The sequence below is a fragment of the Dendrobates tinctorius genome, unplaced genomic scaffold (genome assembly GCF_039654945.1).
Source record: "Dendrobates tinctorius isolate UK_male_01 unplaced genomic scaffold, ASM3965494v1 ptg000046l, whole genome shotgun sequence".
Taxonomy (NCBI): Eukaryota; Metazoa; Chordata; class Amphibia; order Anura; family Dendrobatidae; genus Dendrobates; species Dendrobates tinctorius.
In genome coordinates, this window is record NW_027361714.1 from 72,646,138 (window position 1) to 72,671,215 (window position 25,078).

The window sequence follows — 25,078 nt, forward strand, 5'->3', positions numbered from 1 at the left end:
AGTCCCCGGCGTTTGGGCTCAGCCCCGGATGACAAGACGAGGAATCTTGTGTTGCTGCAACTGATTGGTGCTGAAGATTTCGGACTAGCTGCAGCCTATCAATCTATATGCCTGAGAGGAGACTCACCTTAGGTTAAAGGTGCCATAGTCATAGATATCCGGGTATCCCTAGTTGAAGTGCTTAAGGACCTTTGTATTATATTTATATGTATTGTTATTGTAGGTTTGTATAGGTTATCTCAGTGTGCCACTCTAGGGGGTCCCTTAATATCACTACATTCGATTTACACCTGCTCTCTGAGTACATGAATTGACCTTGCTGATAGGTAAATTTATTTCAAATCACTGTGTAATACACTCTTCAGGGAACCTTGGTGTCATGATGGCGTCCGCTGCTACCGCTAATTCCGCTGCTGTGCCCTTCTCGCATCTCCCCACTCACGTCCTCCCGTGCCACGCTGCTTCCCTGTCCTGTCCTCCTACTGCCCGGGGGATCCGGCGTGTCTCTTCTTTGCTGACTGCCTTCCGGCCAACAGCTATCCCACACATGAGCCTTAGGCCGCGGGCGTGCACTCCCCAGCCTCTTTAACCCTGCAGCACCTGCCCCGGAAGCACTAGTGCTCCAATCAGGTGCTGACACAGTGCATATCAGGCGGCTCCTCCATATTGGAGGCGCCTAATTACCGTGTGCATACTGTACGTTTATCCTGCCTTGTTTGTGGGTTCTGCCCACTACCTTCTTGGTTCCTGCTCCGTCCTGACCCTCCTGCTCCATCCTGTTATCCCGACGCTCCTGCTTCGTCCTTTTATTCTGAACCTCCTGCTCCGTACGGATAGTCTCATCCTCTTGTCCTGCCCTGGTGGCTCCAACACCCTAGCCCCGTCCGGGTTTAGCCCTTCTGTTCCTCTAGTCCTGTCTGCGTGGCTTCTCTGCCTCCTCTTGAGCCGTCCCTCTTGGTGCGAGCTGTCGTGGTACCTGACTCCCTCGGGTCTGCCCCAAACGATCCCTGTATAGGGGTTGGCCCCACCTGGCCCGCTCACTTGAGGGTGCTTCAGTGTCACGACCCAGAGGGTCCACTCTCGGAAGCATGTGTGGCGCCCCTAAGGGTTCAGTCGCCACAGAGGTACTGCACCTCCTCCTGAGGTGTGGTGCCCCACCATTCAGGCAAGGTGGAGACACCTGACCATGTTCTAACACCTGCATCCCACACAACACAGTAGTGTAGCAAAGCACCCTTTGGTGGCTCCCTGCTTGGAACACGAAGTGTGCTGGGAGGTGGGTGGAGTTTAGTTGGCACCAAAAGAGGGGGAAGAGTTTAGGATTTAGTCAGTCTGACAGAGTCAGTGGAAGAGTGAAGATCCCCTGAGTGGGATGGATGAAGGAAGTGCTGCAGCCGACCTCAGTGACCTGGGTCCGCTGGCACAGGAGAAGAACATTGATGGAAAGCCTGACTCTCTCCATAAGAAGGAAGGATTAGTTCGGAACGTAAGGAGAGGAGGACTAATGATTAGGGTTAGAGCAGAACCCTTCCCATGTTCACAGCGCAAGGTCGGGGTCTGGTCCCCGAGGTTGTATGGATACTAATGGTCCTGCGACAGACACCGGAGGAATAGAAGTTGCCACCACTTTATTCCCACACAAGACTTGGGAGCACAACAGCAACGAGAGTGAGCCGGGACTTAGCAGCAAGGAGTCCCCGAAGCAGGCTACAGCTGTCTGCCGTACAAATAGAGTTCATAGGAACATCTGACAGGAGGAACTCTAGTGTAACTCAGTACTGTGAGTACTTCACTATAGGTGCAAAAGGGAGACGTTCAGAAAAGGCACATATGTTGGTGGAGTGTTGGAACCGAGTGCTCCATCTTGCCTGGAGGTTGACTGAGCTCCTGACCCGGTGGACACAGCATGGATGCGGGCACCTGTATGCACAACAGACTGTGAGTAAAGCTTTGGAACTACATGCTCTGGTGTCCTCTGCTTATTCCTGCGCCAACCCACTCAGCACTGATACATCTCTGTGCCAAACACTACACCCTCTTCCTCAACACCTTCCCTCTTCATCTACTCTGCCCTGGGACTACAGCCCTACCTGTGGAGGGCCACAACATCATTGCTGCACCACACCATCTGTCCCAGAGGATCTGTCTGCAGCGTCGGCTTAACATCTTCATTGCCGAACACCACAGGTGGCATCTCAAATCATTCACTCATAAACTTTATTCCATCACTTAACCCCCTTTTACATGGTCGCCCAGGACCACGGACCGGGTTACCGCTGCTGTGACATTCCCCTCTGAGAGACCGGCCCGGTACCGAGTACCCCACAGCCCTGGGAGGGCGACCCACATGTCATCCCCTAGGCATCACACTTGGATTGGCATAGTGATTTCAGCTCCGGCTGAGTGAGTGTACTGGATAAGGTATTCAATCTGTTTCTTCCATATACTAAGTTCTACTTTATCTGCTGTTTGAGTAAAGACTCTTTTGGAATTTCTGCCTCAGTCCCGGTTTGTGACCCACTGGATCTTATTCGGACCTCCGGTCATTACAGATGTAAGTGCATTTCTGGAACTCACTGGGTACTATCGACAGTTCATGATAAATTTCACTCGTATTGGCTGGAGGTGTTGAAGGGAGTACCTTCTGGTGCGATGAATCGGACCATTCAGTGGGGAGCTAGCCAGGAAGAAGCCTTCCGAGCCCTGAAGATAGGCCAGTATGGGCGTTTCTGTCAAGGCTATGCAGATTTCTTTCAACCATTTATTCATTACACTGATCACTGATGGAAGCCTACAGGGACTAGGGGCTGTATTGTCACAGATGCATGATGGAAAAGAGCGAGAATTGCCTATGCTAGCCGGTCCCTCCATGACTCAGAATGGAACCCAGTTCTTTCAATTTAGAATTGCTGGTGCTAGTGTGGGCGATGGCCGAGAAGTTCGCCGAATACCTGTCTGGGTTCGAAGTCCTGGTGCACACTGATAACAACCCTCTGGCCCATCTAGAAAATGTGAAATTAGGGGCATTGGAGCAGAGATGGGTGGCTCATATAGCGAAATACTGATATAAGATTGCATATCGCAAAAGAGCTGAAAACACACATGCCGATGCTATATCCGGAGCGACCCACGAGCGACCCAGACCCAATCGGGATGAAGAATTGGAGGCTGAAGAGATCCGGGGGTTTTAGAACCATGCCAGGACGTTGGTGGCGATGCAGGGACAGATCGGAGAAACGTCAGGAGAACATATGGCTTCACGACAATTGGGTGAGGCTACAGCAAGAAGATAAAGAACTTGCCCTGTTGAGACAGTGAGCGGCCTTGAAGCGACTCCCCAGCCGAAGTGAGAGAGACACCCTGTCTCCCGGAGCACTACAGATTCTGAGGCAGTGGGAGAGGCTCCAATTTGAAGACGGGTTGCTGTATCGGAAAGCGCAGCTGGTGCAGGAGTTAGGGGTTACCTGGTAAGTGGTACTCCCTGAAAAATTGATCAGCAAAGTGGCCACAGAAGCTCATGAGCAAGGGGCTGACTTTGGTCTGGAGAAGACGTTCCAGTGGCTACAGAACTTGGTCTACCACCCCCCGGCTGAAGACTGAAGTAGATGAGGCTTGTCAGTGATGCAGGAACTGTGAACTAGCTAAGCCTCAGGAATAGAGGGCCCCCACGCAGACCATCGTGACTTCTGCTCCCCTAGAGGTGTTAATGATCGACTACTTGACCGTGGGTCCAGCTCATCTCGGGTATGAACACTGTCTGGTGATGACTGATCATTTTACCAAATTTGCTGTGGTGACTCTGACCCGAGATCAGACTGCTGAATCAGCGGCGCAGGCTGTTTGTCACTTTAGTGAATGGTTTTCCGAAGAGAGTTCACTCTGACCAAAGTGCCTGTTTTCAAAGGCGAGTGATGGAAGAACTGCATCGTCTGTATCAGATTGAGAAGTCCAGGACAACGCCCTACCTCCACAAGGGAATGGGGCCTGTGAGCATTTCAACCGGACACTAATTCAGAAGTTGAGAATGTTGGAAGATGACAGGAAAGTCCGCTGGCCTGAGTATGTAGCTGAATTAGTCTGGGTGTACAACAACTGGGTACACAGCACAACTGGATACACACCATACACTCCGCTGTTTGGCCAAAAAGAGCGAGAGATCACCGAGCTAGAATTAGATCCAGAGGAGGACTACCCACGGACGGGGGTGTCCACCAGGGTCCGTGAACATCAACACCGCCTACAGACTCTACATTGATTGGTACCAACCAAGTTTCAGAAGCTTGAACATCATGAGACGATGCCCCTGTGAGGGATAGCTCTCAAGACCGGCGACAAAGTGCTGGTTGAAGACAAATGACCTCGTGGCAAGTTGGAGTATCAGTGGGGAATAAAGCTCCGTATCGGGTGAAATGCCAATTCGGATCCGATGGTCCTGTCCATGAGGTTCAACCTGAAGGGGATGAAGACACCCCCACTTAAGAAGTCCATCGGAGCATGCTACCTCCTTGCCTGTCACGAGACCCTGATCAACCAGAGAGGGTGCTAAATGTTCCTGAGACACCCCCTTTGACAGCTTTCGATTGTGAAGAAGAATCATCAGACCTGTACAGCCCGCCACTCATCATTCCAAAAGAGGTACCGGAGCCTGAGACTCCCGAGATGGCTGCTCCATTAAACTCAAACACGTCCCCATACTCGCTTCCTCAACCTGACTCAACTACCCAACCTGACTAATGCCGCACAGAATGGACAACAGCGGGAATACCTCCCAACCGTTACGAACAAGACCAGATTACTTGGCAGCGAATCATCCAAGAGATGGAGGAGTGTTAATGTTTACTGCAGGAACTCTCGCCTGTGGAATAGCGAGCTAAAGGAGAGAGAGTGTAAGATGGACGACTGGGTCATGGGTACCTGTCCTGCGCTGAGTCCAGAATCATTGAGGCTGCCTCCCCTGTTGCCTGGGGGGAAGGAATGACCCGGGGAGGCAGGGTAAGATAAAAGGAAAAACGCGCGCAGCAGAGGGCAGTTTGGCACCAACCAGCTGCAGCGCGCAGCAAGATGTGCATAGCGCTCCTTCTCCGGAGTGACAACACGGCGACAGGCCAGATTGCATCTTACCCAAGAAGACTCATGGCTGTATTAACTCAAAGGGGTGCTTCTACTCAATACTGAGCAAAGGGTCTGAATACCTATGACCATGTGTTATTTCAGTTTTTCTTTTTTAATAAATTTTCAAAAATGTCTACAGTTCTGTTTTTTTTCTTTCGAGATGTGGTGCAGAGTGTACATTAATGAGAAAAAAATGAACTTTTTTGAATTTATCAAATGGCTGCAATGAAACAAAAAGTGAAAAAATTAAAGGGATCTGAATACTTTCCGTACCCATTGTACATATACACCATAAATGCAATCCACACATCTCAATCGCATGCGTTACACAAAGCTCCACTGTCCACATACCTGTAAATGTTACATACATACAATTCACTAACACTGTCATGCACTCTACATACCATTTACATACCTGCAGACATTGTACACCCGTTTATACACTCCATACATATAATGCACATATACTTAGCAGATGTTACACAAAGCTGTATTGTCTACACCCCTGTAAATGTTATATACTGTACATATAATTTATACACTCTACACACTATTTACGCACCTGCAGACACTGCACACACAACAGAAATATAATGCATACATCTCTATTGTATGTGTTACACACACTTCTGCAAATATTAACTACATATAATTTATAAACGTGCATACACTCTACACACCATTTACACACTTGGGCACACATCGGAAATATAATCCACACATCTCCATAGTATGTGTTACCCACACCTCTGCAAATGTTACACATATGCAATTCTTTCACAAAGCATTATATAGGTAGTTTGTAATCGATCATCACAGCAAGTATATCGATCTCATCAAGTCTAAGATGTATGTTCTAGATTGTGAGCCCTCGCGGGCAGGGTCCTCTCTCCTCTTGTACCAGTTGACTTGTATTGTTTAAGATTACTGTACTTGTTTTTATTATGTATACTCCTCCTCACATGTAAAGTGCCATGGAATAAATGGCGCTATAATAATAATAATATGTTTAATAATCCATAATAATAGCATAATTACATTGATAAATATTTCAAAATCGTTTGTCCCCATTTTATAGAAATATGATTGCTCGTACCCAGCCGTGCATGGCTGCAATCTGCTTTTCATTGCGCACAGGCGTGAGTGACAGGTTGACAGGTTGCAGTATCTTTCGCTTGGTTATTATCAGGCAAGGCAGGACTGGGGTCAGATAAATTGCTGCAGAGAACATGACTTGATTTGTGTTCTAGTGAAACCAAGCTGTGGGCAGCCAGGCAGAGCTTCCAGAGGGAGGGTCTAGCACTGAAGGTAAGCTTCACAGCAGTGAGGGAAGCCAGAGAGGGGAGCACAGCTGTCCAGTGGGTCCTGACACACAGAACAGAATAAGGTGGCCAGGAGCCTGAAGGAAGAAAACCCATGTCTATCTAGTCTCCTGGGAAGAGGAGCTCGGCTGATAAAACCAAAAAAATGAGAATGTTTTGTGGTGTGTGAGAGAGAACACAGTGAGCCAGTGGAGATCCTTCTATACTGCACATCTGGAAAGTCTAATGTTGGAAGCTGTACAGAAGTGAACAGGGTGTGGATCTGAACTGGACTTGGATGTTGTAGTAAGCGAAATATTTCTGAATTCAAGAGAAGAATGGCTGTCTTTTCCCAAATGTGGCACACATGTGTGCTGATCACATTATTGGGATACCTGTACCTTTGCAAAGCATCGTTTGAAGGCAGCGCCTTTCACTTGGAGGCTGAAGGTAGCACATCTGCCATCAACAGTAAGCAAGACACCAATATTATAGACATCCGGCAATCCTACATCCCTGCCAGGCTGATCCCAATATCGCAGGTAACAATCCTTCATATTCTTTATATGGGCCAGTGTTGTTGTCTTCATATGCCAAACTTATGTTTATTAAGGGGGTATTGTCAAGTTTGGAAGTTATCCCCCATCAATGGGAAAGAGAATAACTTACCGATCACTGGGACTCCCACCGATCCTGAGAATTTGGGTTCTAAAGAGGCCCACGTGAATGGAGCGGTGATCGATCGCGTGCAATGGCACTCCATTCATTCTAAATGGAGACAGTCAAGCGCAGCACTCCAATAAGAATCAATGGAGCAGCAGTGTGCATGATAGACCTTCACTCCATTCACACTGAGCATTTTAGAGCCCCGAATCTCAGGATCAATAGGGTCCAAATTGTCGGACGTCCACGAATAGAGGATAACTTTCAAACTTAAGAATGCCCTTTAAATGGAAATGATACTCTATCTGTAAATTATCAAAATTAAATAAATATCAGAAATGTTTATTTTTTTGTACTTTATTTATTATAACAGAATAAGGAAGACAAGGAATAAAATATTGTTAGGGCGATCTGTAGGAATATAGTAGCGCTAATGGCACTTCCATAGAATAATGATATCGTTATGTCCCCTTTTGGCAACAGGTGGATAAATTTACTGATTTCAGAATGTGCCAAGAGGTGATCTGATCCTCATACATAGGATGCAGGCTGGGTGCAGTATGGGTGCAGTATGAGTGCAGTATGGGTGTAGGCTGGGTGCAGTATGGGTGCAGGCTGGGAGCAGTATGAGTGCAGGTTGTTTGCAGTATGGGTGCAGTATGGGTGCAGGCTGGGTGCTGTATGGGTGCAGGCTGGGAGCAGTAAGGGTGCAGGCTGGGTGCAGTATGGGTGCAGTATGATTGCAGTATGGGTGCAGTATGGGTACAGGCTGGGTGCAGTATGAGTGCAGTATGGGTGCAGGCTGGGAGCAGTATGGGTGCAGTATGAGTGCAGTATGGTGCAGTATGAGTGCAGTATGGGTGCAGGTTGCGTGCAGTATGGGTGCAGTATGAGTGCAGTATGGGTGCAGGCTGGGAGCAGTATGGGTGCAGGCTGAGTGCAGTATGGGTGCAGTATGGGTGCAGGCTGAGTGCAGTATGGGTGCAGTATGGTTGCAGGCTGGGAGCAGTATAAGTGCAGTATGGGTGCAGTATGAGTGCAGTATGGGTGCAGCATGGGTGCAGGTTGCGTTCAGTATGGGTGCAGTATGAGTGCAGGCTGGGAGCAGTATGGGTGCAGGCTGAGTGCAGTATGGATGCAGTATGGTTGCAGGCTGGTAGCAGTATGAGTGCAGTATGGGTGTAGTATGGGTGCAGTATGGGTGCAGTATTGTTGCAGGCTGGGAGCAGTATGAGTGCAGTATGGATGTCTTTAATTATTGTATTGAATGTTCTGTATAGTGAGAATATTTTGTCTTGTATCAGAAATAATAGTGAAATTATATAGAATTGTCTTTTTAACAATCCAATGGGAGTATTATCATTATTTTACCAACAAACTCTTTTGGGCTGGTGCTACATGGCGACTATGACCATGATCCCATGATCCCTTAAAGCAGATTTTCTGGTACAATAGCAGTAGAGCTGAAATGAGTCTGTTCATGAAGATCTTTCAAATGGTTTGTAGAGTCTAAGCTCGTGACCACTGCAGACAATCATTGGCTCCACTGACCACGTTTGTGTAAATACACTTTACGTAACTTTCTAATATTCTGTTATGCTTCAGTTACTAACCATTCTCAATGTAATAGTTTGATGTGACTGGGAGCACAGTCATTTATATTCAGAGACTCTGTGAGTTCAACAGCCTGCAGTCTGACATACTGTCGCAAACTATCATTAAGTTTAAGGCTAGGATCACATGGCTACTTTAGCTGTGGTACTTGTTGAGTGGCCAAAGTTTGATGGGTATCGCAGTGAATGACTCCAGAGGGTTCTGCGACAACAACCAAGTCTCATAAAGTTCAACTGTGTCAGATTTTTTCAACTTCCTTGTCGTAGTTGCAGTAACCTAATATGACGCCAACCACTTGTATTATTCAATGTAGGGGGAACACATAGCAAACTTTGGTCGAGCAACAGGTGACGTAGCCAAAGTCACCGTGTGACCCCATGCCTTATGCAGGCACTGCTAACATATATTTAAAGGGAGTCTGTCAGCACAAATTGACTGTTCAAACCAAGCACAAGGACCCGGTGCATTCTTAGCATAGCCAAACAGCTAAATGCGCCTTCTCACCTACGGTACTTATTTTCCATCTATAATAGTGCTGTGTACAGGTTTGCTGCCTGTACCTAAGAAAGTACATACGCAAGAGTGATCTCATAAATCTACATTCTACATAACCTAAACATAACCTCATTTCTGTTACTTACAGGTTTGGGTAAGTTCAGACGTAGCATATTTTTTGCAGATTTTCCATCGAGATTTTCAGACGAAAAACATGCAATGGTATACAGTCTGAGCAAAGTGGTTAATCTCATTCACACATTGCTTTTATTTTCAGGCTGGAAACAGATTTTTCAATCTGCAGCACGACAGTTTTGCATATGTAAATTATGCAGATTTTCACCTTAGAAAGAGTGGGTGGCTAAAATCCAGAATGCAAAACCTATGAAACATAACAAGACAACAACATAAAACACAAAAGTAAATACATAAAATTTAAGCAAAAAATATTTATATACACAACTAAGCCAGTGATTTCTCTGGTCCCATAAGGATTTCTATGCAGGTCTCTGCACATTCTGTCCTCCAATACAAATGTTTAGTCCCATGTGATAGCAACAGCCAATCGCAGACTATAAAGGTCACCTTGGAGGGAAAGCAGGCACAGGAGCGGGGTGCGCTGGGATTAGAAAATCTACAGAGATGAGTTTATTCTTTTATTTTTTTTTTTCAAGTATGCTGCATATCCACACTAGAGTTTGCTTTAAGATCCACACGGCTTTGTGTGAACATATAGCTGCTGAACTCCGAGCAAATAATTGCGGATTTGCTGATGTGTGTGCAGCAAATCAGCAATGTGTGAATTTATCCTGAAAGTGAACCTGTCACGTTGAATAATGCTACTAACCTACAGACTCTGTCTTGCCACCATACTGAAAGTGCAGTACACCAGTGAGAAAATGAACCTTAGTCCTTTTAAAAGACACTGGCTTTCAGTCACAAGGATGTGCTGGCACGAGTGCTGTCATGGAGATACCACGACAGAGGGGCCAGAGGCTCACGGAATCTGATTACACAAACCCCTGCACATATTAGATCTGCTTCACCTTCCTATTAGCAGTGCAGGTTTTCCTTGCTCTGTTACTACAAGGGTTAATCAATCCTGTCTGTCTCCTGTAGCTCTCCAAACTGAATTGTCTCAGCTGTTCTGTGTTGGCCACTCCTCTCAGGAAACCTGACAAGCAACATGTATGCAAGTACCAGGATGAGAATGAATTGATTAACCAGAGCCAGCATTGGTTTGCAACTAATAAGTCATGTCAGACTAACATAATTTCCTTCTATGACAGAATCACTGACTGGGTGGATCACGGAAACACAGTATATATAGTAATGAAAAAAGCATATACAGAATGGGAGGAATAGGGCTAAGCAACAGCACATGTGGAAAAGACTTGGGTATATTAATAAATCATAGACTGAACATGAGTCAACAGTGTGATGCAGCAGCAAAAAATGCAAACACAATTCTGGGTTGCATTAACAGAAGCATACAGTCTAGATTACATGAAGTAATCATCTCCCTCTACTCCTCTTTGGTCAGACCTTATCTGGAATATGGTGTTCAGTTCTGGGCACCATATTTTAAAACAGACATGAGACAATGAACAAACTGGAGCAAGTTCACAGAAGAGCTATCAGGATGGTGAGCAGTCTGCAAACAATGTCCTATGAGGAACAGTTAGAGGATATGGGAATGTTTAGCTTGCAAAAAAGAAGACTGAGATGAGACTTAATAGCTGTCTTCAAATATCTCAAGGGCAGTAACATTGTAGAGCAAATAGCTTTATTCTCATTTGCACAAGGAAAGACTAGAAGCAATTTGACGAAACTGAGTGGGAGGAGACACAGATTAGATAATAGAAAAAAATGTTTTGACAGAGAGTGATCAAGGAATGGAACAGGCAGCCATGAGAGGTTGTGAGTTCTCCTTCCATGGAAGTCTTCAAACAGAGGCGAGACAGACATCTGTCTGGGATGATTTAATGGATCCTGTGTTGAGCAGGGAATAGGACTAGATAACGCAGGAGGTCCCTTCCAACTCTACCATTCTATGATTCTATGTATATATGCTCACCTCTTGCACTAGGGAATTGCTGGTTATAGTTACAACTTTCTGGTTTGGTGGTGAAGGAGAGTTCTGAATTAGTAGCATTCGGTTGGTGTAGTTTACAGGAGATGGAGATGGATTTGGTATTGTGTGTATATTTATCCTAATCCTCTCCCATTTGGTTTGTCCCTCCTGCTGTTCCCTTCATTTCCACTTGGCTGTTTTGTGAGTATATTTGTATGAATGTAGATTTCTTTTATCCCTGTGTATTTCCCCTGTCAGATTAGGGCAATCCTATACACTTCTCTTCTATACCTCCCTGTGTGAGGGAGGAAACAGATCAGTGTGCATATATGAGCATAGCAAGGTATGAGATCCCAGCATCTCCACCTTCATTTGGGGTAAAGGGATAGTCTAGGGTCCACCTAGCTTGAAGGACAGGGAATGAGCCCATTGCCCTGGGAAATCCCGCTACAGTATTGTGGCTACTGCAGTCATCACTAACGGCACTGTGAGTGGTGGTTGGAAGCATTCCCTAGCACATCGAGAGACAGCTGGCTCTACAGCATGTATGTGAAAGGCGAGCTGTCAATAAAAGTGCTGAGGCATGCTTTCAGTGTAAGCGGTGACTGTAATTGCTGAACTGAACAACTGAAAGATGACAGTTGCAGGGAGGAATAAAATTCATTTTCTTCCAGTGTCAAAATTTCAACCTCCATAATGCTACTAACTTGCAAATTAATTAACCCCACATCTGAAGGTTAATAGCATTATCTGAAATGACAGGTTCCCTTTAAGTTTTTCTGTAATCATACTAAGTCCTCATTCAGACATCCACATTTGTTCACATATGGAAAAAAATTGACCGAGTGTTAATGTCTCAGTTCATGAATTGCACACTGATGATATCTATTTGCTGTATGTGATTTTTAGGTACCTAGTGCTAGGTGTTGGGTTCCTGTTGCTGCACAGCAGGACTCATGAGCCTAGCATTCAGCAGTCTCCCATTCCTCTCCAGCCTCAGAGGAGGCTGCTCAGCAGACTCAGTGATCCTGGCACTCTGCCCAGACCAGCTCTGTGGGTTTGGTTGCTGCTGCCACCTCTGGTCCAGCTATAGCAACACATGCTGGTCAGCAGCGAGCTACTCCAGGGACTTAATCCTCCTTTCGGTCCACTAAGCATGCCCGTGGGACGATCTCTTATTGGAGATCGGAGGTCACATGCTCAGGTCCTTCTCCAGCTCGTATTTGACCATCAGGAAGGTCAGGAAGGTCCCGGAAGGATGCTGCTATAGAAGGCTTGCATGGCCGCTCGGCCATGCGCTAATATAGTCTGCATTACCAGACTATGAGGAGTGAGTGTTGTACACATGTATGAATGTCTCTGTTGAATGACTCATTAAGAAACCCTACCCTTGGTATGCATGTGTTGTGCAGCCTAGCCTGTTAAGTGCCTAGGCTTAGGTGTAGGTAGAGGCAGAGTCTGAGATTAACATCAGTGTCCACCGGTGGCTCAGCACGCCACCATAGTCAGCGTCTATAGTGGCGTCCGCAGGTGCGACGCCGCGTGCTCAGAAGGTCTAGAGGGACTCTTAGCCCGCGTCCTTGGGGCAGAGTTCTGTGACCGCATTCTGTACGCTCCGTTGCCGAGCTCTGTGAGCTAAACCGGCTCCGGCATTTATGTTCTGCAGTAGTGCGGCTCTGTGAGGTAACAGAGTTCGCCCTGTTCACACTGGGTGATGTTAACCCATGTGTGATCTTTTGTATACCGCTTTATACTTCTGCCATTACTAAGCAGCAGTTTACCACCCCTGCATGGTGGACCCCGGGCAGCGAACGCACCTTACTATTATTTTATTATTTGGTGCCAGCCCTAACACCTAGAGACTTGCAATGGTACTTTTCATCCAAGATTTCAGTAAAAAACGAAGGTTTCCGTGATTTTTGCACAGACACAAGTTAGGAAAAAAACATGTAAACAGCCCCATAGATTAATTTATGGTGGGTATGTGAAAATCACAGATACAACATGTATGTGAAAATAGATGTCTGAATGAGACCTAAACTATATATGAAATACTGTACGGTATTACTACTGGTGCAGGCCTAGATAAATTTGAATAGGAATTCAATGTTATGGTGTCTGCATACTTTAAAGGGAATCTGTCAATGCAAACAATACAGCCAATTTTTATGGGCATGTAGGTCATTGGAAGCTGAATAAAATGCCACCTTGATTGAGATCTTATTCCACAGAAATCCACGTTTTTCTTATATGTAAATGAGCTGTTCCTGGCAATGAACTGCATAAGAATCTACCTCTAGAGCTTATTTTAAATGAAAGGAGGTGTTGCCAGTGTGAGACATGTAATGACTGACACTTGGCCCTCCTATTCACACAATGTTCTGCAGATTTGAAAAGATCATGTGCATAAAAGAAAAACCTGTATTTCTCTGGAATAAGACATCAGATTGCAGATATCAAGGTGTCATTTTATTCATCTTTTAATGACCTACATGCCCATAGGAGGGTTGATCCTACTGACAGATTCTCAATATGTAGATGTTATAATTGTAATATTAGCAAATACCTTCAGTTAAAATATAGTTTAGTTCTTCTGACTCACTATGTCACTGTTAGGGTTTGGTGGATTGCACTAAATTAATTATAAAGTGCAATCACAACCCGGGGTCCACTGTGCTGAGATGTAAAACTGCTGCTAGTGTGAACAATAGCGAAGCCACTCAGTGTGAACAAAATGCAGAGTTCCAAGCTCTGTTACTCCTCAGAGAGGAACAGTACAAATGAGTACTAAGTGCTAAGTCCCGTTATCCACCACAGGACAAAGCATGTGGAACAGAACCGTGTCAGCAGCACATGGTAACGAAACACGCGCTGAGTCGCTGAGTATGGAGCCCTAACTATGGGTTGGACATGCTCTGCAAACTTCAGATGCTATGCCAAGTGCCTAATTGCTCCCGCTGATGCTAGCTGCCTACATATAAGTTCATTCCCAAGCTAGACAGACGAATAGCACATGCAGGCAGAGTGATATTGTCGCCACACACACATAACCACACATCAATGATACTAGCTCACCGGCGTGCGCCTCTGAGAGCCTTTTATACACTAGGCTTATGTCCAGTCGGACAGGACCTTGCCCGTGGACTAATCTGGACATCACCAGAGCAGCTGACATCTGACCACCAGTGAGAAGACGCCACATCACGGACATTCTCAGTAAGATGATTTCTGGACTTAGACTCCAAAGGGTAGGGTTTCACCTGCATATCACTGGTTACCATAGACTTAGCTGCCTACCGTGAGCCTGCGTAAGATGCCGCGACCGACATCCATGCTGAGCAACAATTGCAGTGGCCAGACCTGAATGGGAAACCACAGATCCAGACAAGGCCTGGGATCTATCCCGTGCACGTGCAGTGGAAGAATCCTGGCACCTAACAGTTACTTTCTTCATTCAGGCCACTGCAGTAGCTTACGTATCCATGGTTACAGCCACCTATATAGTGAAAGTTAGTTAGAATGTTGGTGGTTGTAACTAGAGTTGAGCGACTTTGGTTGGATTGGGTTTCGTGAAACCCGAATGAAACAAAATTTGAGTCGGATGAAGCTGGTCCGACTAGGGAAAAAAAAGTTAGAGTTTCGTCCAAAACCCGACCCCAATGCAAGTCAATGGGAAATAAAAGTCGGAATTGAGCAGATGACATTCATCCACTCAATGCCTACTTTTATTCCCCATTGACTTGCTTTGGGGTTGGGTTTCAGACGAAAGGCCGACTTTTCTTTTCCCTAGTCGGACCAGTTTCATCCGACTCAAATTTTGCTTCAGTCGGGTTTCCCGAAACCCGATCCGACCAAAGTCGCTCAACTCTAGTTGTAACCATGGATACCCAAGCTATTGCAATGTTGTTCATGGGGAAAGCGACATAGTGAATCAGAAGAACTATACTACATTTCTAGCTGGAGGTATTAGCTGCTGATATTACTATTATTACACCTACTACATATTGGGATAGGATCACCCCCTCAAAGAAAACATAATGACCTAAATGAACTTTATGCTTTGAAGAGTATGTGTTGCAGGTCTAAAGAAACCCATTGCAATTCTGAATTAATTATAAGGATCATTAACTTATCAGGCAAGAGTTGTGGTGCATTTTGCACAGGAAATTAGCCCCGGGGGAACATATGCAATTTTAGTGTTCGCTAATAGTCACTATGTGATTATGCAACTATAAGCTAACGCTAGAAATGGCAAATGCATCAATGGGGCAGAATTACTTTGCAAAATGCGACACAAGTCATACTTAAATTGTGCCAGAAGAATTCTGGCCCGCATGTCATTTACCATACACATGTTTGAAGTGTTTTAGACACACTTTTGGTCACACAACAAAAAGTATGATAATGCTGTTACTAGAAAAAAAAATCAATATAGAAAGACCAAGACAGATATTAACGCCATACAGTGACCGTTTAGTGGTTTATACCAGATCTGCAGAACTTATTAATATAGTACAGATATAGATAGTGACTTACAAGTAATTTTTTTAATGATGGAAATATTTATTTGTCTTTTTCATCTGGCCCAGGCCGCCATGACTATTTCTCCAACCAAAATTCATCTGGAGAGTTTACAAAAAAAACACATTTGTCTTTTCACATTTCCAGCGCCATCGCAATCTATTTACAACCTACACAAACTTCCTATCCTGCTGATATCCCAGTTCAGAGCCTGTCATTGCCTTATTTTTCCATATTACTGGACTTGCTTTGTGTCATGGTAACAGTGCTCATCTTAGTGGCCCACATATTCATGCCCACCACTAGGCACCTGACATATTAAAATGCCCCCTTAGCACCTTTTAGATGATAAAATTGTTCTCTAAAACATTGATGTCCTCTGTGACTGTCTTAAAAGGTATAAGTGCCCACATTTTGCCCTTTAGATATATTAATGCCCCGTGTAACCCTTTATCGATTATAAAAGCCGGAGTGCCTCTATAATGCATGAATGCCTCTGAAGTGTCCACTTACAAATTAATATTGTCGCCTGAGTGAGTACATAGTAATAATGCCCAATATGTCACCTTAGAAATTAATAATGCCTCAGGTGCCACAACAAAAGCTATTATGCCCTGAGTTGCCCACATACAGTAATAATGCCCCCATTCCTGCACATATTGTTATAACAGCCCAAATCCCCCAAGTATATAGTTATAATTATTATTACTATTATTATTTATTTATATAGCGCCATTAATTCTATGGTGCTGTACATGAGAAGGGGGTTACATACAAAGTTATAGACATCGTTAACACTAAACAAATTTACAATGACAGACTGGTACAGAGGGGAGAGGACCCTGTCCTTGCGGACTTACATTTTACGGGATAGTGGGGAAGAGACAGAAGGTCGGGGGTGCAGCAGCTCTGGTGGTAGTTATAATGCCACAAGTATAGTAGTAATTCTCTGTAAGACCCTCATTAATAGTAATTAGGTCCCCTGAGTTGCTACACATACAGTATAACTATAGTGACCCTGGGTTCCGACACATACAGTAATAATGCCCCCCCAATATATAGAAATAAATAGAAATAATTCCACTACAAAAAAGAAATAGTGGGCCTGAAAAAAAAAATATATATATATATATATATGTATATATATATATATATATATATATACTGCTCAAAAAAATAGGGAAGACTATTCCAGTTGCAAATTTCTATTCATTATATAGTGGAATGCGTTGAGAACAATAAAACATAAAAAGGATCAATGTAAATCAAAATTAATATCCCATGGAGTTTTGGATTTGGAATGATTCTACAAATAAAAGTAGAAAATCAAATAACAGACTGTTTATGTTCCCTTTATTTCTTTGAGCTGTATATACTGTATATATATATATATATATATACATATATATATACTGCTCAAAGAAATAAAGGGAACACTAATATTGTGAGGGGATGACTCGCATCACAGCTTCACAAAGGTAGACACAGGAACAGTCCTAGTAGAAATTCAACCGGTTGGTTTATTTTAGACAGCATAAACCTTTGCAGGGTTCAAGAAAACAAATAGAGCCTTTCTGGCAAAAAGGAAAAACAAAGGTAAATTCTCTCAGAGTCCTTGTCCTGCAGGCTCCACTGCAGGTAACACACACAGCGTCCTTAGCTCCTATGGGAGCCATGTGGGCGTTCCACCTCTCTCCCAACACACACACGACTGAACCACAGATCCAGCTATATATCACATGTACTAGTCATGTGATCATGACATCACTGGAGATCCTGCAGGGAAAAGGGGTACGGTGAGCACCCTCCCACCTTCACTGCGGTTACTCACATAAAACCGGCCCATTAAACTCTGTACCAGCCAAAAAATATTGAACAGACTTACTGAAAATTATTTTATACTTTGTACAAGTGCCTTTGCTGGTGATGACAGATTCAAGATGCCTCCAGTATGGAGAAACTAGTTGCATGAATTGCTCAGATGTGACTTTGGCCCATTGTTCCAAACATCCAAACAAACACTCTTCAAATCCTCTTCATACACTCTTTAAAAGAAACCCCAAAAGGTGGACTATCATAAAATACCGGACTAGAAATATTCAAATAAAATTGCCTTTATTGGCCAAAAAATGGCAAACAGTAGTCCTGTATAAAAAACATGTGCACATCACAGCACTGTACATAAAATAGTATATAAGAAAATAGATATATAATCATATGAATAAATTACATTGTAGTGAGTGGCGGACCAAGGATTAAAAAATTATTGATCACATAAAGAAAAAATAAAAAAAATTTAAGATATATATGTGATCACATGAAAAAGGCCCCAAAAAGAGGAGTAGATACAAAATGCATAAAAAAGTGTGAATAGTAAATATATAAAGCAATTTTATATATATGTATATGTCTGAGGTAGTGAAAAAAATGGTCAATAGAATTAATTACAAAACCATGTGGGGAGAGATCACCCCCCTGTGTTGACAATTAAAGTGCAGCAGTGTTAAAAACAACAGGAAAACCAAATAGAGCATTCAAATGTTTAAGGTGCAAAAAAGTGCTAATGTGAGAGATAAAAAATGGGGCAATATACAGTGCCTTTAAGGTCCACCAGGTCCTAGATAATGCAAACACCCCAACGCGCGTTTCGGAAATCAATTCCTTCATCGGGGAAAAGGAAAAACTGCCACACACTCTTTAGTAATAACCAGGGTTGGACCTGCCCACCGGTGAACCAGAGAATTCTCCGGTGGGCCCAGGCCTATGGGGGCTGCATTATACTCTGTGAGGGAGCTGCATTATTCGCTATGAGGGGGCTTCATTATACGCTATGAGGGGGACTGCATTATACTATACAGTTAGGTCCATATATATTTGGACAGAGACAACATGTTTCTAATTTTGGTTCTAGACATTACCACAATGAATTTTAAACAAAACAATTCAGATGCAGTTGAAGTTCCGACTTTCAGCTTTCATTTAAGGGTATCCACATTAAAATTGGATGAAGGGTTTAGGAGTTTCAGCTCCTTAACATGTGCCACCCTGTTTTTAAAGGGACCAAAAGTAATTGGACAGATTAAATAACTGTAAATAAAATGTTCATTTCTAGTACTTGGTTGAAAACCCTTTGCTGGCAATGACTGCCTGAAGTCTTGAACTCATGGACATCACCAGACGCTGTGTTTCCTCCTTTTTGATGCTCTGCCAGGCCTTCACTGTGGTGGTTTACAGTTGCTGTTTGTGCGTGGGCCTTTCTGTCTGAAGTTTAGCCTTTAACAAGTGAAATGCATGCTCAATTGGGTTGAGATCAGGTGACTGACTTGGCCATTCAAGAATATTCCACTTCTTTGCTTTAATAAACTCCTGGTTTGCTTTGGCTTTATGTTTTGGGTCATTGTCCATCTGTAGTATGAAACGACAACCAATCAGTTTGGCTGCATTTGGCTGGATCTGAGCTCACAATATGACTCCGAATACCTCAGAATTCATTCGGCTGCTTTTGTCCTGTGTCACATCATCAAGAAACACTAGTGACCCAGTGCCACTGGCAGCCATGCATGCCCAAGCCCAAGCCATCACACTGCCTCCGCCGTGTTTTACAGATGATGTGGTATGCTTTGGATCATGAGCTCTACCATGCCTTCGCCATACTTTTCTCTTTCCATCATTCTGGTAGAGGTTGATCTTGGTTTCATCTGTCCAAAGAATGTTCTTCCAGAACTGTGCAGGGTTTTTTAGATATTTTTTATCAAACTCCAGTCTAGCCTTTTGATTCTTGATGCTTATGAGTGGCTTGCACTGTGCAGTGAACCCTCTGTATTTACTTTCATGCAGTCTTCTCTTTATGGTAGATTTGGATATTGATACGCCTACATCCTGGAGAGTGTTGTTCACTTTTTGGCTGTTGTGAAGGGGTTTCTCTTCACCATGGAGATTATTCTGCGATCATCCACCACTGTTGTCTTCCGTGCCCAGGTCTTTTTGCATTGATGAGTTTACCAGTGCTTTCTTTCTTTCTCAGGATGTACCAAACTGTAGATTTTGCCACTCCTAATGTTGTAGCAATTTCTCGGATGGGTTTTTTCTGTTTTTGCAGCTTAAGGATGGTTTGTTTCACCTGCATGGAGAGCTCCTTTGACCACATTTCCTTCACAGCAAAACCTTCCAAATGCAAGCACCACACCTCAAATCAACTCCAGGCCTTTTATCTGCTTAATTGAGAATGACATAACGAAGGGATTGCCCACACCTGTCCATGAAATAGCCTTGGAGTCAATTGTCCAATTACTTTTGGTCCCTTTAAAAACACATGTGGCACATGTAAAGGAGCTGAAACTCCTAAATCCTTCATCCAATTTTAATGTGGATACCCTCAAATGAAAGCTGAAAGTCTGAACTTCAACTGCATCTGAATTGTTTTGTTTAAAATTCATTGTGGTAATGTCTAGAGCCAAAATTAGAAAAAATTTGTCTCTGTCCAAATATATATGGACCTAACTGTAAGAGGGAGGCTGCAATATACCCTGTTAGGGGGCTGCATTATACCCTATGCGTTGGGGCTGCATTATACCCTATGCGTTGGGGCTGCATTATACCCTGTGAGGGGGCTGCTTTATACCCTTTGGGGGCTGAACTATACTCTGAGGGGGCTACATTATATTTTATGGGGGCCTGCATTTTATCCTATGGGGGGCAGCATTATACCCTATCAGGTGGCTGCATTATTCGCTATGAGGGGGGCTGCATTATCTGCATTATACTATATGAGGGAGGCTGTATTATACCCTATGAGGGGGCTGCATTATACCCTATGAAGGTGCTGCATTATACGCTGAGGGTGCTAGATTATATTTTATGTAGGCCTGCATTGTACACTATGGGAGGTTTGCATTATACTCTTTGAGGAGACTGCATTATACTATATTAGGGTGGGCTGCATTATACTCTATGGGGGGCTGCATTATATTCTATGAGGGGGGTTACATTATACTCTATGGGGGCTTTATTATACTCTATGAGGGGGCGCTGCATTATACCCTATGAGGGGGCACTGCATTACACTCTGTGAGGGGGCTGCATTACACTATCTGAGGTGGCTGCACTTTACTCTATGGGGGCTGCATTATACCCTATGGGGGGCTGTATTTTATTCTATGAGGGGGGCTACATTATACTCTATGGGGGTGTGCACTATACTCTATGAGGGGGCTACATTATATTCTATGAGGGACCTACATTATATTCTATGAGGGTGGCTACATTTTATTCTGTGAGGGGGCTGCATTATATTCTATGAGGGGGCTACATTACATTCTTTGAGGGGGTGTATTATATTCTATGGGGAGCTACATTGCATTCTATAAGGGAGGTGCATTATATTCTATGATGAGGCTGCATTATACTATATGAGGGCTACATTATATTCTATAAGGGACTGGATTATACTCTACAGGCGGCTGCATTATATTCTATGAAGGGGCTGCATTATATTGTATGAGGGGGCTGCATTATATTCTATGAGGGGGCTACTTATTTTATATGAGGGGGGCTACCCCAACCCCTGCTATATCATTAAGATGTGTACTACCTTATATTATACTCTGATATTAGCATGTTTTACCACACAATTGGTGGTCTTGTATTTATTTCTATGCAGCTGCATAGTGGGCCCCAAGAATGATTTTCTCTGGTGGGCCCAAGGTGGCCCAGTCAGACGCTGGTAATAACGCCACATAGTGTTCAGATACCACACATACTGTAGATGATATTGGCCAGTAGCTCAAAGAACAACTTCCACAAAGTTAATGGATGGCACAGCACTCTCAGCGCCCATAGCATCAATTCATCTGACAGTACGCTACAGATGATTCTTGTGCATGAGATTTTTGACTGGAGTAATATTCTACAAGATAAATGCAGTTCTCAGATTTAATAAAAAGTGAAAATTGCAAGATATTCAGTACTTTATGTTGTTTTAAACTATATACATACCAGAAAGAGTTATTACTGTTTTGCTGTTCTCTAGATACCCCCATAGCCAGGGCAAGATAATAAAAATAGACACAAGATATAAAATGTTGGGGGAGGATGTCCGAGGATTGAGATACTTCCAAGAACCTAAAATAGATCCATTGACATGCTGCAATAACACTTGCACATACTTCTCAAGCTGAAGTTAAATGTTATCCTTGTCTGGTATGAAAAGAGTGTGAAATAGCACGGAGTACATCTGGAGATACACACCGTCAATGCACCATTTAGAAATGTGAGGCAGCAGTGTGTGAAAACCAGATCTGTTATGTGTCTATTGGGTCATGGCTTCAATCACTAACACACACTAGATAAAGGGGCTATCAAGTCTATCTTCCATGAAATTTTGCTTTTCATATTAACTTGTCAGCTCACAAATCCTTTAAAGTGGTTATCCAGTCTTCAACCATTAAGGGAATGTTTCCACGGTCAGTAAACGCTGCAGGTTGGATGCTGCATACAGCCGCAGCGTTCAACCCGCATCGGCCAGATGTTACAGCATAGTGGAGGGGATTTCATGAAATCCCATCTCCACTATGGGTGCAGGGATGCCTCCGGCATCCCTGCGTAACCGGACATGCGGCACGTCTTTCCAGACTGCAGCATGTCTATTTATCTCGTGGAGAAGCTCCATCCAATGTATAGGATGCGGTGATTCCGCACGGTTCAATGAACTCATGCGGAATCACCAGCGTTCAAATGCCGGCAGCACTTTAGATGGAGTGGACATGTGCTGCGTCCAAAGTGCTGACGGATACTGACCATGGAAACATACCCTAACACATTGACCACTGACATAATTATTGCTCCCAATCAGCGACTATCTGCTGAAGACATTACTGAGACCCTAAGGGAAAGGCCCTACGATGCTAATATTGTTCATATAAAACTGTATAATTTTGATTCATTGAAGTACTTATATATCAGTAGGCAGCGCTGAAAGAATAAACTCAGCTACTGATATATAAGTGCAGAGCTGGATAGGTCCGGTCAATAGGAGCGCAAGGACAACAGATGATATTGGAAAATCTTCTTTTATTTCAAGTAACCACAACTCGTTTCGACAGATGATTCTGTCTTCCTCAGGTGGAAGACAGAATCATCTGTTGAAATGCATTGTGGTTACTTGAAATAAAAGAAGATTTTCCAATATCATCTCTTGTCCTTGCGCTCCTATTGACCGGACCTATCCAGCTCTTCATTACCTATCCTCATCTGAGGCATCTGGCTGGAGCTGCATCGCATTGCCCTAACCATGCATGGCTGGCGGTCCTTAATGACCGTCCCTACCTTTGCCTGAACTGATATATAAGTGAGCAGCGGCCAATGTGTTATATATGCAATTTAAAGGACAGCAAATAGCAGATGAGCATCCCCTCTCTCAGATGACAGTATTTTAATGTAAATGGAAGTTCCTCAATAGAAAACTTTTGCACCAGAAGATTGCATTACTTATAAAATATGTTTTCGTGCTTAGCGTCACGCTACCTATTGTATGCTACATGAAGAGACTACAAACGTAACCAATATATTTATTTTGGAGCCCACAAGGAGGAGAGAACCAAAGCAAAGGTTATTACTTCAATTGAAATGCCATCAAGTAACTGTTAGGAATGATATATGGAGACATTGTAAAAGAGTATTTTGGAGACATAGATTTATGACATATTTACAGGATAACTTGGAGTTAGGTGTTTGTAATCATACATTGGCAGCGGATTAAAAAAACAGGAACAATATATAATATGCTTAATAGATCAGGAATAAATCATTTGTGTATCTCTATCTGTGCAGCATCTGCAGCAGGCTGCCTCTCTCATACACAGACACAGGAAAACAGGAAATACAGTCACATGCTTTCCCTATGTGAGCCTCTGGGAATTTTTTTTGTTCCAACTTTATAAACAGCATACAAATCTAGCAACTAAACACTTATAGACAGGAATGGAGTTGTTGCACCTGACATATTCCAACACCCCCACTCAACAACTACTTATCCTGTTAGTCCCATTGCGGTTCTGAAGTCCACAAACTTGGCTTTTGGTAATGGCTTTGTCATACCATCAGCTTGATATCATCTTGTTATGCTTGCAATAAAGAAACTCGAGTACACCACTTTCCACTAAGTCACGTAAGTGGTGATGTTTTACATCAATGTGCTTAGTCCTTGCACAAATCTTCTCACTGCTGGCAAGTTTAATGCATCCTTGGTTGTCCTCATAGATTGGTTGGTTAGTTGAGCTAATGGCTTGCCAAAATCTTCCAAAAGTTGTTTCAACCAAATTTCTTCTTGATGTCACGGTTCCACCCCACAGAGTGTCTGGAATGCAGTTACTGACAGCACGGCCATCCAGTCCGGTACAGGGGCGTGCTGAAGCTGTCAATACTTTCATGGACAGCATGGCCATCCAATCTGGTACAAGGGCACGCTGAGCTCTCAGTGTGTTGATTGACAGCTGGACTAGCCAGTCTGTGACTGGGAGGCGTTGGCTGTCTCAGGTGTAATTGCAATGCCTACTTAACTGAGCAGCTTCTCCCAGACCACTTCCAGATGTACATTCATCTTGTGAGGTTTGTGCTCTGTGCTCTCCTGTGCCTTGTGTTCTGTTTGCTTGATCTGTTGCATGACTTTGGACTTTGGTCTGACCATCTGCCTGTTTAACCCCTTTAGTTCTGATCCGTTAACCTCCCGGCACTCTGACCTCAGAACGTTAACTGACAACACTTTTGTTGCATCCTTCTGTTTATGATGTACCCTCCTGGCTTCTGATCTTGGACTCCTTGACCTCTCCGACTCATGGCTTGGCCATGAGAAGTGACTAGTTTCATACTTGACTTGCATAAGCAGCAGATATATATTCTGCTTCTGTAGAAGATAATGCAACTGACCCTTGTTTTCTGCTGGACCAAGAAATTTCATTTTCTCCTAACTTGAACAAGTAACCACTTGTTGATTTCCGATCACTTGAATCTCCAGCCCAATCTGCATCCACATAACCTCTGAGAATGAGATCTCCTGATGCAGATATCTTAAGATTTAGCCTTTGAGTTCCTTTAAGATATTGAACAATTCTATTAATTGCATTCCAGTCTCTTTGGCGTGGCTTGCTTACACATCGGCAGAGAATTCGAGTTGTGGTTGCTATGTACAGAAGCGCCCTCACTGCTTGTCTGTAACTCTCATTGCTGGGTAGCAGATCTTCTCCTTCCAACTTTGAGTAGGACGGATCCATTGGTGTTGACGTACGTTTGGCTTCGGACATTT

The 25,078-nt window shown here is 43.8% G+C and overlaps 1 protein-coding gene across 1 annotated transcript in view; it reads left to right on the plus strand.

Annotated features, from left to right (window-relative positions):
• Window positions 1-6,394: 6,394 nt before the first annotated feature.
• Window positions 6,395-25,078, plus strand: part of LAMA4 (laminin subunit alpha 4) — a 227,737-nt gene continuing 209,053 nt past the window's right edge. The window contains exon 1 of the mRNA XM_073575987.1: window positions 6,395-6,955. Within this exon, the coding sequence (XP_073432088.1) occupies window positions 6,752-6,955 (204 nt within the window). The 5' untranslated portion in view covers window positions 6,395-6,751. The remainder of the gene's footprint in view (window positions 6,956-25,078) is intronic.